The sequence below is a fragment of the Lupinus angustifolius genome, chromosome LG04 (genome assembly GCF_001865875.1).
Source record: "Lupinus angustifolius cultivar Tanjil chromosome LG04, LupAngTanjil_v1.0, whole genome shotgun sequence".
NCBI classification, from domain to species: Eukaryota; Viridiplantae; Streptophyta; class Magnoliopsida; order Fabales; family Fabaceae; genus Lupinus; species Lupinus angustifolius.
Window position 1 is genome coordinate 10122108 of NC_032012.1, and position 13132 is coordinate 10135239.

The 13132-nt window shown below is 33.1% G+C and overlaps 2 protein-coding genes across 2 annotated transcripts; one reads left to right on the top strand and one right to left on the bottom strand.

The window, feature by feature from the left end:
- LOC109344619 (conserved oligomeric Golgi complex subunit 4-like) lies at positions 316-10076 on the bottom strand. Its single transcript, XM_019583377.1, has 4 exons — positions 8547-10076; positions 3421-3887; positions 1403-2549; positions 316-1084 (listed from the first exon to the last, which is right to left on the bottom strand). The coding sequence occupies exons 1-4, from the start codon at positions 9924-9926 to the stop codon at positions 455-457; spliced, it is 3624 nt and encodes a 1207-aa protein (XP_019438922.1). The 5' UTR covers positions 9927-10076; the 3' UTR covers positions 316-454.
- LOC109345739 (29 kDa ribonucleoprotein A, chloroplastic-like) lies at positions 5129-7658 on the top strand. Its single transcript, XM_019584920.1, has 4 exons — positions 5129-5468; positions 6614-6715; positions 6810-7115; positions 7202-7658. Exons 1-4 carry the CDS (start codon positions 5139-5141, stop codon positions 7250-7252), a joined length of 789 nt encoding a protein of 262 aa, XP_019440465.1. The 5' UTR covers positions 5129-5138; the 3' UTR covers positions 7253-7658.

Consider the following 13132-nt stretch of genomic DNA (forward strand, 5'->3'; position numbering starts at 1 on the left):
TGAAACATCCACTAAAAAATGCAGTTAAGTGCACGAAATTCTCACCCAATAGAATATGATATACACAATCTTATGTTCGCAAGCAAATAAATTGTTTCCAGGAATTGAATTCAATACCTCCAAGTTACAAGGCAAGAAACTTGCCGCTATGTTGATGCTTAGAAGAACTAAAAGCAGAAAAAAATATTTTATTTCAAAATTTGACAGTGGATAAAGAAGAATACATAACTTTTCACACAAGATGTTCCATGCAAAACCAATGAAATCTTGAGGGGTAAATCTAATTACACTATGATTACACTTCTTTTGTTTTTGAATTCAGCATATTGCAAATAACATAACAGAACTTTATATTTAACCTACTCAAACACTAAAAATAATGACAACAAGACTTATCAGATAAGAAGAAAACTAATAAAATCAAAAGAATGTGAAGAGACTCTCTAGAGAGGAATTACAACTTTAGAGCAGCTATAGCTTCTGGCTTAAAATCAACTCGCAGACCCAATACGCGGCTGATCTCTGCCGGAGTTAATCTCCATGTCATAGGTCCAGAGTTCTCTCCCCAGAAATCTAGAATCTCAGATACCTTTTCGAAATTAAGAATCGTTGCCATTTGAGTAAGACGCGCAAACTTGTCTCTAACAGTTCTCTGTGTCATTATGCCGAAATGGCTTACCAAAGCTCTAGTATCTCTGTCAAGCTGAAGGCCACCAAGCTGACTAAATCTTTTCTGTATCATAATGACTTCAAGCCTTTTCACAATGAAGTCAATAACCAAATGAACAAGATTGTCATAGTTGTTAGCAGTCATCAGTGGCTGCATCCATGCCACGTTTGTCTCGATGGCATGAAGAAGTCTTTGAACCCATGGGTCATTCATTTCATTATCTGCATACTCGGACTCGGAAAGTTCGTAGCTGATTGTTCCTACACTGTCTAAAACTGGTCGTATCCTTGGTGTAATACTTGCTGCAAGTTGTTCTATGCCAGCATTCAAGGCTTGCTTGAAAGCATTGCTGCTTTCTCCCAACTCAGACAAACAAGATTTTACCTTTTCATGATCTGTTGGTGCAGGAAAAACCTGTATAAAGAAAGAAATTGAGTTAGTTAGTGCTTCAATTTAAAATGAAATAAATTCGTTAGGCAAAGCAAACTTCTATAAATAAAAATATGACTAACAGTGTATGACTGAAATATCGTTAAAAAAATTGATCTACCGATTTTCAACATTACTATTTCTAAATGAGAATCAATTTCATGATGAATCACTAGGAATATCAAACTACCTTCTAATGGAACACAACATGCATAAGACAAATGACATACCAATCATATTTACGGATTTAATGAACTTTGTTGTCAAATATAACTGTAAGGTACTAAAAATAACACCGCTAACCTCAGCACACTGTTCTTCTATTTCATACTTCAGCTTCAGAACATATTCACTGCTAACATCCATATTATTTAAAGCTGCTGCAAATTTTGTCCCAGTTTTGTGTACGCCAACACCACCAAAGAACAACTTTTCACCAAGGTTTGGCACCCTTATTTTCTGCTGTAAGGCTTCTTGATACTCATTGATCAATAAATTATTAGCACCACTCAAAACTGCTCTAACAGAACTTACATTCAAAGTGGATATTGCCCTTCGCAAACAACTCTGCAAGACATAGAACACATCATCCACCATAGAAGTGGTAAGGCTATCAGGCACCTGTTCATCAATCCGTATAGCTTTCCTAACATTCTCCACCATAGAGAACCCTTCCAGAATCACATAAAATCCAGTTAAATCTTGTGCAACTTTGCTGAAACTACCAATCTTGAAAGCCTTCGTTGTGCGTAGGACCAATTCGGGGTTCACAAAAGTAAGACCCTTGATTTTTGAAATCATGAACTCCGTATAATCCTCACCTAATTGCACAAGTGAAAGAATTTCCTCCAAGTACAACTCAACATTTCGTGGATCGGGTCCCTCAGCGCCTCCTCCAACCGCTAATAAATTACTGTTCTGTGCACTGGTTTCAGACGACAACTTAGCCAACTTCCTATATTCCATATACTTTTTCAAAATCATAGAGCCTTGCGAATCACATTCCTCTTGCAGCTCACAAATCGCATACACAATCCCATCCTCACCACACAAACCACACAAACCACTCAATATCTCATTATTCTCTTCAATCGCCAACACAATATCCTTAAACAAATTAGTCAAACACAAAACAAAATTAACATTAACATTGCTTCCATTATTTCTCAGTTCCATCAATTGTTCAAACTCGATCCTCGATCTCATCCCAATTACCTTCTTCAAGTACCCAACATAAACATGCAACCCTTCCTCTTCCATCCCTAGTGGTGTATAAAGCTGAATAAACCTCAAAATCTCAGAGTGATCTCTCTGATCTACTGCGACTGAGAGCTTCTTCCTCACAGTCCCTTCGAGCTGCTTCTTAGCACTCATCAACCTCTCCCTCTCCCTTTCATCATTCCCACAATCCTTATACTCAGCATCAATCTTGAGAAAACCCTGCACATACCTGTTAGAAAATATATCATGTTAGAAACAGAGACACAAACAAATGAAAAATATACCTGACTAATTCTGAAAGTTCAAGTGTACAGGAAGAGGGTGGTCTTATATATAAGACTGGTACAAAATCATAGAGTCTGCTTTTTTGGTTACATCATAAAGTAGCTTATAAGCTATTTTTGACCAAAAATAATTTGGTAAATAGACTTATTTCAATAAGCTACGAACTTATAAGCTCGTAATTGATATGCTGCCAGAGCCCAGAGGTAGTTTATGGCTTATAAGGTAGGGGGCACAAGGTTTCGTTTGGCACAACTAATTGATAAACTATCTGGAGACTTGTAAGCTAATTCAAAGCTTATAAGCTAGAAATTGAAAGTTAAGAGACGATAAACTAGATGATTGAATCGAATCTGTTTGTTAAAATTACCTGATAAACTAGCTACTAATAAACCCCAATTTATAAGCTCATACGCTACTTCAATTAACTTATCAAATAAAAGCTTATAAGCTCTTAGGTCTTTGAAATAAGCTCATTTAACAAACAAAATGTGTAACTTATTTTTTAGTCGAATAAGCTAGTCACCTTGATGATGTTTCCAAATTTTACATCTATCATCTAGCTTAATAATTAATCTTACCAAACATTTGATTCAATTAGCTAATTATTACCTTTCAACTTTAGCATCCAAACATAACCATGACGCTGATTAATAACAAATAAAATCCTAACATGAATAAATCAAGAGACTAAAATATTTCCTTATATCAAGAGATATCTCATTCAACCACTAAAACTACGACAATGTGTATTATTTATAAAAATATTTTGTAGAAAAAGATTATTTAGTAGCCGGATGAGATAACTTATCGAATACCTAGCCGCAGATTCGTAATCCTCCGAATCAAGCGCCCTATACACTCCTTCCAAACAATTCCCTCGCTCCACGTTCGCGTCAATCCTTAACAGCGTGGATCTCACGCGCGACTGAGCGAGATCTAGCTCACGCACCTTCCTGCTGACGTCATCAGCGAGATCACAAGTGGAGGAAACATTGTTAAGCATGTAATGAGAGTCTGATTTAACAATGTTGAGAACTTCTGAAGATCGTTGAAGATGTAGAAGGTGTTCGTGAAGATTGTTACGCTGTGATAAGAGATCATCGAGTTCAATATCTAAGGTTCTTTGGTGTGCGATGCACTCGTGAAGAAAGCGCGTCATTGTTCCTACTTCGGTTAGAGATCGCACGTATTCTACGGCCACCGGAGTGCCACAATTAATGGCGGCAATTGGGGATGAAACGGTGTCGTTTTCCCTATACATCATGGTGTTCAGTTTAGAAACTCACTGTTTCAGAATTGGCGACAAAGAAAGAAGAAAAGAGTTTTAAGTTAGAGTTCCTTTTTTAATATTCGAATAAATACTCATTTTATTCTCCCTTATTTATCAACTTTACCAATTTAGTCTTTTAATAAAGAAAATATCGAAAATAGTTCCAAAATTTTTAAATGTAAGTCAGATAAGTTCTTTTGTGTCAAATTAGTCATTATTAAATATTATAAGATATGCTAAAATGATTAATTTGACCCACATTTAAAATTTTGGGAACCATAATAGGTTTTTTTTCTTTTGAATAACTAAACTGATAAATTCAAAAAATATGATGGACTAAATGAGTGTTTACTCTTAATATAATTGAAATTCTCTTACCATATAATGTAATAAGAAAACTTGTGTAGATATATCATTTTTATTGTTTCAATTTAATACTACAAGACCAACATGACATCAGGACAGTTACCAATGTAAAAGCAATTAATTCATTAGCCAAAAAATACGAGGAATACCTTTTATAGTACCAAAAAATCTAATACTATAAATAAGTCGTTTTATTGAGCATTTTGTGTTTTCCGATAATAGAGAGATTTTACATTGTTTAGTATCCAAATTTAGCAAAACAACTATATTAGTTTTCTTTTTTTTTTTCTTCAATTAAGTTGGCTATTTGATTGTCTATAAATTGTTTTTTCTCGAAATAATTTTATAACTTAAGGTTCATTTTCTTCATAGTGCAATTTTTTAAGAGAAAAATGTAGAAGCTTTGTAATTTGTATATATTTTTATATTGAAAATTCAAATAAGAATCATAATATTTCCATTTTGGTTTTTGAAAAATTGTTTTCTCCACTAGAATTTTTGTAGAATATATTTGGTCTAAAATTATGTGTATTTACCAATACGACATTAGTTTAGCAGTATAAAACCGGCTAAATTCTCAAGATAATAAAAAGGTTAAAAATTCAATTCATGTTAATAATATTTATCAGAAGTAACAACCACAAATCTTAAAAAGGATTAGTTCCTTACAATAAAGTAAGAAGAAAATACAATTAGTAGTACAAAAAAAATGTAATTAGGTTAACTTAAATTTGAGATAAAAAATCTTGAGTATGGGTGTATAGAGGTTGAAAACTTTAAAACGACATCGTTTGAAAACCTTTTTTCAATAATCACCACTGATTTTCTTTAAACAAAATGAACGGTACAGATGAACTCAAATTCCCATGTTAAAAAAATTCCAAGTTGAGAACTTCAATGCCAAAATCGAAGTTAAAAAAAAAAATGGCGGCGAATGCTACTCTATCTCTTTGTTTCAATTATTCATTCTTAAACAACAAACCCCAATTCGTAACTTCATCAAAACGATGCGTTTCATTCTCACCACTTCCCATTGTGTTAAGGTCTAATACTAGGGTTTACACAGCTTTGTCAACAGAACACGTAAACGACGACGTTTCAGAAAATGAAGAACAATGGATGAAGCCAAAAGCTACAGAAGTTTACGTTTTTAACCTTCCTAGAAAAATCGACTCTGAATATCTACTTGATTTGTTCAAGCCTCACGGAAACGTTTTATATGTAGAGGTTTATTTCTATTTTTCTCTATTTTTTTTATTTAAATTTGATTATTTAATGTTGTATAAGATGTGTTTGATTTAGCTAGAATAGATTAATAGAAGATTATAAGCTAATTGAAAAAAAGTACAAGTGTTTGATAAGATTGAGTTATTAGAATAGATTAAGCACATGATATGAGTCATAATTCACATGGAAGTGACTTGTACTTTTTACAAGAAGATTTTGAGAGATTTTATCTTAGTCCTTTTTTAGGACTGTTTCTAAATTTCTAGGTACGTTAATTATGTTATTACCAAAATACCCTCAGTGTTTACCTTGCAGGGGAGAGATAAAATGAGTAAGGCATAATAATAACAGTAGTTTTGTAAAAAATAAGCTTAATTGTTGACAAGTTTAATGAAACTAATCACGATAACTTGATGTATGATGATGCATCGGATCGGTGCACAAGACTCCTACCTATTGGGATATGAGGAGAGTAATGTATGCAGTCTTAGCCTTACAACAATTGAAGAAGTTGTTAATATGAACGCATAAGTCAACTCATGGACTTATAAACTCATTTGCCAAATATAACCAACATACTTATTTTTGGTCAAATAAGGTTCTGTTTTGGTATGGTGATTTTGTCAAAATAAGTTAGCACAATTTATATTTATTTGTGTTGAAGCTTTTTCATTGTCAAACTAGATAGGATAATTTTAAGAGTATTCTCATAAAGCACTGGTTTACTATTATATATATAATATGTACCATAGAGGCTTGTAGCTTTTTGTTATCTCTATTCACTTATTTTTATTGCTGAACTAGATTTGCAATTGTTTTAAAGTTTTCATCATTGAATCAGCAATTCAGTATGATGAAATCCGAAACAGAGTGCTTTGTGTTTATGAAAGGGTTTAAATTGTGGTTGCACTTTCCTGCAATTGCAGTAAACACAATTTAATCACAACCTCAATTGAAAACAGTGCTTACTTATGGTTTTCTGGGAGGTTGAGACCAGTGAAATTGGCCCATTTTTATTAGTCAAATTCATTCTTGAAAAGGACCAATTTGATTGGGTTTTACACTCTCAACGACTAAAATGACATTATTTTCCTATGAGAAACCATCACAAGCCTTTGTGTTTATGCTTAATTGCTCTGCTGCAGGTTTGCCGAAATGCCGAGACTGGTGAAAGTAAAGGGTGCGCTTATGTAACACTGGAATCTATTAACTCAGCAAGAAACGCAGTTTCCGCATTGGATGGATTGGTTAGTATGAAACTTGCCTCCCTACTTGTATTTGATTATTGTTGCCTGGATATTTGATCTGAAACCTTGGTTTTTTCTTTCTTCACAACTGAAGGATGTTGGTGGGCGCGAAATGCGGGTTAGATTTTCAGTTGAAATGAATCGTAGAGGGAAGAATCGTAAGACAATGAACTCTTCTCCAAAGAAAGTTATATACTACGAATCTCCGTATCAGTTGTATGTTGGGAATCTTCCTAAGCATGTTAGGCCTGAAGAATTAAGACATCTCTTTGTTAGATTTGGTACCGTGGCTAGTTTAAGGATATTTATTGACAAGAAGGAGGAAATATCTCGAGTCTATGCATTTGTCTCTTTCCTTTCAGAGAGAGAACGCGACGCAGCAATGTCCATTAATGGAATAGTAAAATCTGCTTCTGCCACTTTTTAATGTTGTGCTTCTTAGTTTAGGTCACTTGTGTCTGGTGCTAAATCTGGTCTTTCTTGCAGGCATTCGGCGGTCGTACACTTGTGCTTAGACAAGGGGGTGGAAAAGTCTGAAACTTAAACTGCAACTTCAGTATCAGTGTAGAGATGGCTGCAATTTTTGGTTGTTTCAGCAAGAAGAAGCTCTCTGCTCTCTATGTATTGCCGAGATTGATTTGAGGACCTTCCATAACTTGAATATGTAAGCGGAAAGTAGAGATGACCTACTATGGAAGTTCCATCAATATTTGGATTCATATCCTTTATCTTTGTTGTAAAATCAGCAAAAGCAAAGTGCTCTTTTTGGAACATGATTTTCTTAGAAGTATTAAGCTTTTATGGTTAATGACAAAGTAAGTATTAAATTTGGTATGTACTATGTAGTGTTTGTCCTGAAAAGTTTGTGTCACTATTCAGCCTTAAAAATATTATATCAGCAAACTCTGTAGTAAATGTACATGAGTGCAAACATCTGTGCCCAGCTTTGTGTTGTCTATCTATAAATCTATGCTATGATATGGTTACACATCCTACATTATTTTGGGCACTTACACCCACATTTTTTTACACATTGTTGTTTCCGAATCAAAATGTTTATGAAATAGTTATACAAAAAGGTGTTGAAGAATGAGAATATCATTTTTCATCTGGGGCCCAGAACCCTGCTTGAATCCTAAATGTTATGGAAAGTATAAATCATATGCACAGTATATAACCTATAACCTCTTCTCTTTTCAGTGATTATTTGGGGTTCCTGTGATACAACCTGCATTATTTGTAAGTTAATTACACATCATTTTGTGGAAAGTCACGAACACAATCAAGTTGACACAAATACCAGAACAATAATACTACAATTTTCTTATTAATTAAAATCACAAACTATAAATTAAAATAAAAAGACTGAAGTATACAAATAGTATATCTTAATTTCACAAATAATATACAAATACTACATTTTTCTTGTCTCTATCAGTTCTGTGGTTGATGCTGAAATGACTTTACTATAGCCCTGGCAATAAAATCAGCAATACCAATGTTGCATTCTATATTGCTGTGTTGGTAATTTCTGTAATACAATCAGCAATATCAATGTTCCATATAGCTCTGGCTTGATCTCTTATCCCTCTTAAAAAATATAAATTATCATCCTCAACAATTCTGAGTTCCTGAATGATATGTAACAATGGCATTCAAACCATATGTTCTAGAGGAATGTATGTCAGATTCCTAAACAAACAAATAGTTAAAACATAGGAAGCAAAACAATGCAGGGCACTGGAAAATAACTAATAAGAATGCATAAGTCACATAGTTGAGTATTACATGCTGCAGGTATGCTTACAGATTGTAAGACACGAAATATTTAAAATGCTCTCGACTTGGCTTGTATCTTCCGAATCAAGTAGTTCTCCAAACCAATGCCAGCATCAACTATTCTAGTATGACCTTTTATTTCAATCTTAAGAATTTCATCAATAGCCTCACTGATTTTCTGACCCTCATCTTCACATATCATCCGTATTACGTTCATCCAAGTATCCGTATGAGGAGCTTCCCCATGCTCTAGTGACTTTGTGAGAACTCCACAAGCTTCCTCAATCCTACCAACATTGCAGAAACCCTTCACTAACGCATGGATAACAGCAAAATGTGGAGAAAAACCTTTGCCCAGCATGTCCTCCATATATTTTTTCGCCTCATCAAACATTCCCATGTCACACAAACCACTAACCAAAGTACGATACGACACGAGATTAGGCAAGCAACCATTCACGTGCATATCATCAATAACTTTACCAGCATCGTGAGCTCGCCCTTCTCTACAGAACCCCAAAATAACTGTATTGTAATGAAGTATATCAGGATTACACCCTTTAACCTTCATCCTGCAAAGAAGCTTGTAAGCCTCTCTAAGCTTCTTCTTCCTACACAAACTATTCAACAAAGTTGTATAAGTCAAAGAATCAGGAACAAACCCTTTGTTCAACATATCCTCCAACAAATCAACAGCACCATTCACTTGATTCCTCCTACACAACGCCTGCATCAAAATCCGGTAAGACTCGATATCCGGAAGAACATCTCTCTTAAACATTTTATTGAACAGCATATATGCAATACTAACATCCCCATTCAAACAAAAAGCCCTCATCAAAACATTATAAGACCTAGTATTCGCTACAACCCCATGTTTATGAGCATCCCTAAACAAATCAAAAGCAGGCCTAACATAGTTCCTATGCGAAACAAGAATCTCAAGAATGCAGTTAAGGTGTTTGGTTAAAGGTTTGAGATTGAATTGCATCATGGTGTAAAACATTTTGAGTGCTTTTTCAGGTAAATCAGCTTCACCATAGACTCTGATCAAGTAAGTGAAAAGGGTATGTGTGATTTTGTAAGAAGGGTCATTTTTCAAGCGAATTATGATTTGATCAAGGAGAGTGAAGTTTTTGGAGCGACCCAATTTGAGAACAAGGATAAGGTAAGTGGAATAAGTGTGTCTGAAATTGGGAACAGTTGAAGCATAGTCAAATATTTGTTTTGCAAGAAGAGGATCTTGTTGTGAGGCAATGAGTTTTTGAACTCTGGTTGGTGACCCAATTGGGGAAATTGAAGTGTCGTGATTTGGGGAATGAAAAGATTGAAGCTTTTGGGTTTGAAAGTGATGGGTTGGTAATGGTGATGTGATATGGTGTGAAGTGAAGGTTATTAGGGTTTTTGAGTAGTGGAGAAATTGTCTGTGCATTTTTCAGAGTTCAGAATCAAAAATGGGATAACAGTGTTAATTGTGAGATATGATGATTTCAGAAGCTATATTCTCAACTTTCCATTTCATATGAAATAATCTCAAAATCAATATGTAAACATGTTCACAGAGTGAGGTTGAGGGTGGAGATGTTAGAGGCCTCAACAATTTTTAAGGAATCTAATATTTCACATTTTTTATCTAAATAAATTAATTAGAATTTGAATTCAATAATACACATGTTCCAATGAGAATCTTAATTATTGAAAAATTTAAGAATCACATAAAAATTTTATTAGTTTAACAACATATATCTTAGACATGTTCATATATCTAGGAATGACTTCTATCTAAGAGACTTCGGTTGTCTGTGTAAAATTAGAGACCAATAGACATTTAAGTAGATGTTGATTTTTTCACAACTTCTGTCAACTTTTTAGAGTATATATGTTCTATCTTTATCATGTTAATGTTTCATTTCCATGATTAATAAATCATGAAATCTAATTTCCATGATTAATAAAGTATAAATTCAAATGTTGCTTTCACAAGCAATAGGTAAAAGTGAAAATTATGTCATAATATCATTAAGTCATTTTGTTTACATTTATATTTAGTGTTTTTTTGGTACATTGAGAAATAAAGAAAGACAAAGGAATAAACGCTAGAATAAAGGATTCAGATCCAATTCAAGATAGTTTCTACACTAGAGTGGAGCAGTGTTCAAAATTTTCAGATTCGTAGGCAAATGAGAGCCTATTTTTACCAAGAAATTAGCCACTTTGGTAGTCTCCCTTGCGACATGTTTGACTTCAACAATTCAATTATGTGATATTCAAGCGCGAATTTTAGAGACTACATGTAAAATATGACTAACACAAATCTAGACTCCTTCTCATATAACTTGCACTACTTCAAGACAATCACTTTCAAGAATGATATTCCTATAACATATGTTTCAAGTCAAATTCAAACATTGCTTCCTAGTCAAGAGTTCTACTAAGATAGGTGCTTCTATGTCGAAATTCGCCAAATACCCTAACAACCATCGTCCCTCAACGTCACGAATAGCTCCACCCTCTCCAATTATATTTTGGCCTCTAATGTAGCTAACATTTACATTTAGCTTTACTTAGCCTGTTACGAGGCAAGACCAACGGACCCATGACACATCAGCCTCAAGAATCACAAAATGCCTTACATTGTGCCAATCATACTAGTCCTAATGGGTACCACGAGCAATAAAATAGATACCCAAATATTGTTGCCTAAAAAGAATAGCGAAAAAGGAAAGAAAAGAAGTGAGAACAAAGACAAATATATTGGATTCCAACATGGTAAAAAAGATGAAATGACTTTATTGATTGAAAATGAATATATTGATTGATTGATAACAATGAATAACAGCCTTATATAGGAAATAAATTAAAAGAGGAAACCTAACTAACCAACTAATTAACATAATAACAGAAAACTAAAACTGGTCAAGGGGCTTCATATAACAATAGCCTAATAGCGCAATACAATAAAACTCAATACCCTCCCTCAACTTGGCCAGCATATGACAAAATAAGCTTTGTTCCAAAGCCTTTGTAAACAAATCAGCCACATGTTATAAGCAATAAGATAAAAAGATTGTACTTTAAGTATTCACGAGTAATATGACAATCAATATCAAAGTGTTTCGTACGTTCATGAAAAACCGAAGTTGCAGCGATATACCTTGTGGATTGGCTATCACAATAAAGGGTTGCTGGCCTTTTAAAAGGCACATAGAAATCAATTAGTAAGTATGTAAGCAATTGTACTTCACAAGAAGTAAAAGCAAGGGCTCTCTATATTCAGCTTTGGAGGAGGACCTCGAAACTGTATTTTGTTTCTTGAATTTCCAAGAAACCAAAGATGTGCCCAAGAATATACCAAATCCAGATATGGATCGTCTAGTGTTTAGGCAATTAGCCCAATAAAAATCAACTGAATGTAGATATGAGTTGTTAGCATATGTTTATGTTTTCAGTTTTAATTTATTTTCTAAAATCTGTTTTTGTTGGTGTTTAATTAGATAATAGTATAATAATAATATATTTAAAATTTGAAGTAGAAAATTATTAAATAATGTTAGTTAATATTGTAAATTTTTTAGAACTATTTGATGTAAATCGATTTAATTAGCCCGACTGAATTAAATATTTGGTCCAAAATAATAATATTAATACAACTTTATAAGAACATGAGAAATGAGTGATATTAATACAAATACAATTTTGTTAGTTTGAAGTTACCTTATTGAATTGTAGTCTAACTTCCAGCACTGATTAACCTCAACAAAATTAATTGTGTAGGGCCTAGTGGAACCTATCTATTTGATTTAAGCATTCTTAGTTTTTTGATGGCTTGTTATTTAGGATTATTACAATTTAGTAGGATTCTTCTGAAGTTTGGATTTTACTGTTTTTATATGTTTTATGGGCTGAATGCATACAAGGCCATAGTTAAATAGCTACGTTGTATCATTTATTATTCATTTGAATTATTTATATTTCAATTTAAAAAAATTAATAATAATTAAATATGATGATAAATTATGACAATGTAAAAATTATTGTATGTAATGGTACATACATCATGTTTCTCATAAAAACATTTATTTTCACAAATTCAAATTTCCGAAATAACCCATGCATATATTTACCCATCTTAGACTTTATTAGGTGAGAGCCTTATGCATAGAGTTTTATTTTTTTGGAAAATAATATATCCTCTATCTGCGAGAAAGTGATACATGTCACCAAATATAACTTTGTTCATTTTTTCATGTGTATAAAGATTTAATAGAAGATATATTATTACTCCTATTTTTTTTTATTTTTTTGAGCTTGGAAAACATTTGGCCCACTTGCAAATTTTTGCAATTGAATATAGTTTTTTGGTATCCTGAATATTCTAAAAAATGTTACAACATTTCTATAAAAAATATAGCTATCCAAATTTTTACATTCTTCACGACTCACAACTAAGATATGGCTGAAAATGATTTTACATAATCATTTCCCTTGAACATTATATTCTAATAATTTATCAGTGACATTTAAGTGAGATACTATACCCCTAAAATGTTTAACATTCTCTAGGAACCAAATATTATCTAAAAGTAGCAAATGTTTAATGTATAAAAACGGTGTATGAGACATGTTCTAACCAGGTGT

What these genes read in the sequence shown, in the direction of transcription:
- LOC109344619 (XM_019583377.1), bottom strand. Translation starts at nt 9,926, where the DNA reads ATGCACAGACAATTTCTCCACTACTCAAAAACCCTAATAACCTTCACT. An exon ending in AAGCCAAGTCGAGAGCATTT is followed by an intron (nt 3,888 to 8,546) that starts TAAATATTTCGT and finishes CTGAAACAGTGA; the next exon opens with GTTTCTAAACTGAACACCAT. An exon ending in TAGAAGAACAGTGTGCTGAG is followed by an intron (nt 1,085 to 1,402) that starts GTTAGCGGTGTT and finishes TTCTTTATACAG; the next exon opens with GTTTTTCCTGCACCAACAGA.
- LOC109345739 (XM_019584920.1), top strand. Translation starts at nt 5,139, where the DNA reads ATGCCAAAATCGAAGTTAAAAAAAAAAATGGCGGCGAATGCTACTCTA. An exon ending in GAAACGTTTTATATGTAGAG is followed by an intron (nt 5,469 to 6,613) that starts GTTTATTTCTAT and finishes GCTCTGCTGCAG; the next exon opens with GTTTGCCGAAATGCCGAGAC. An exon ending in TTTCCGCATTGGATGGATTG is followed by an intron (nt 6,716 to 6,809) that starts GTTAGTATGAAA and finishes TCACAACTGAAG; the next exon opens with GATGTTGGTGGGCGCGAAAT.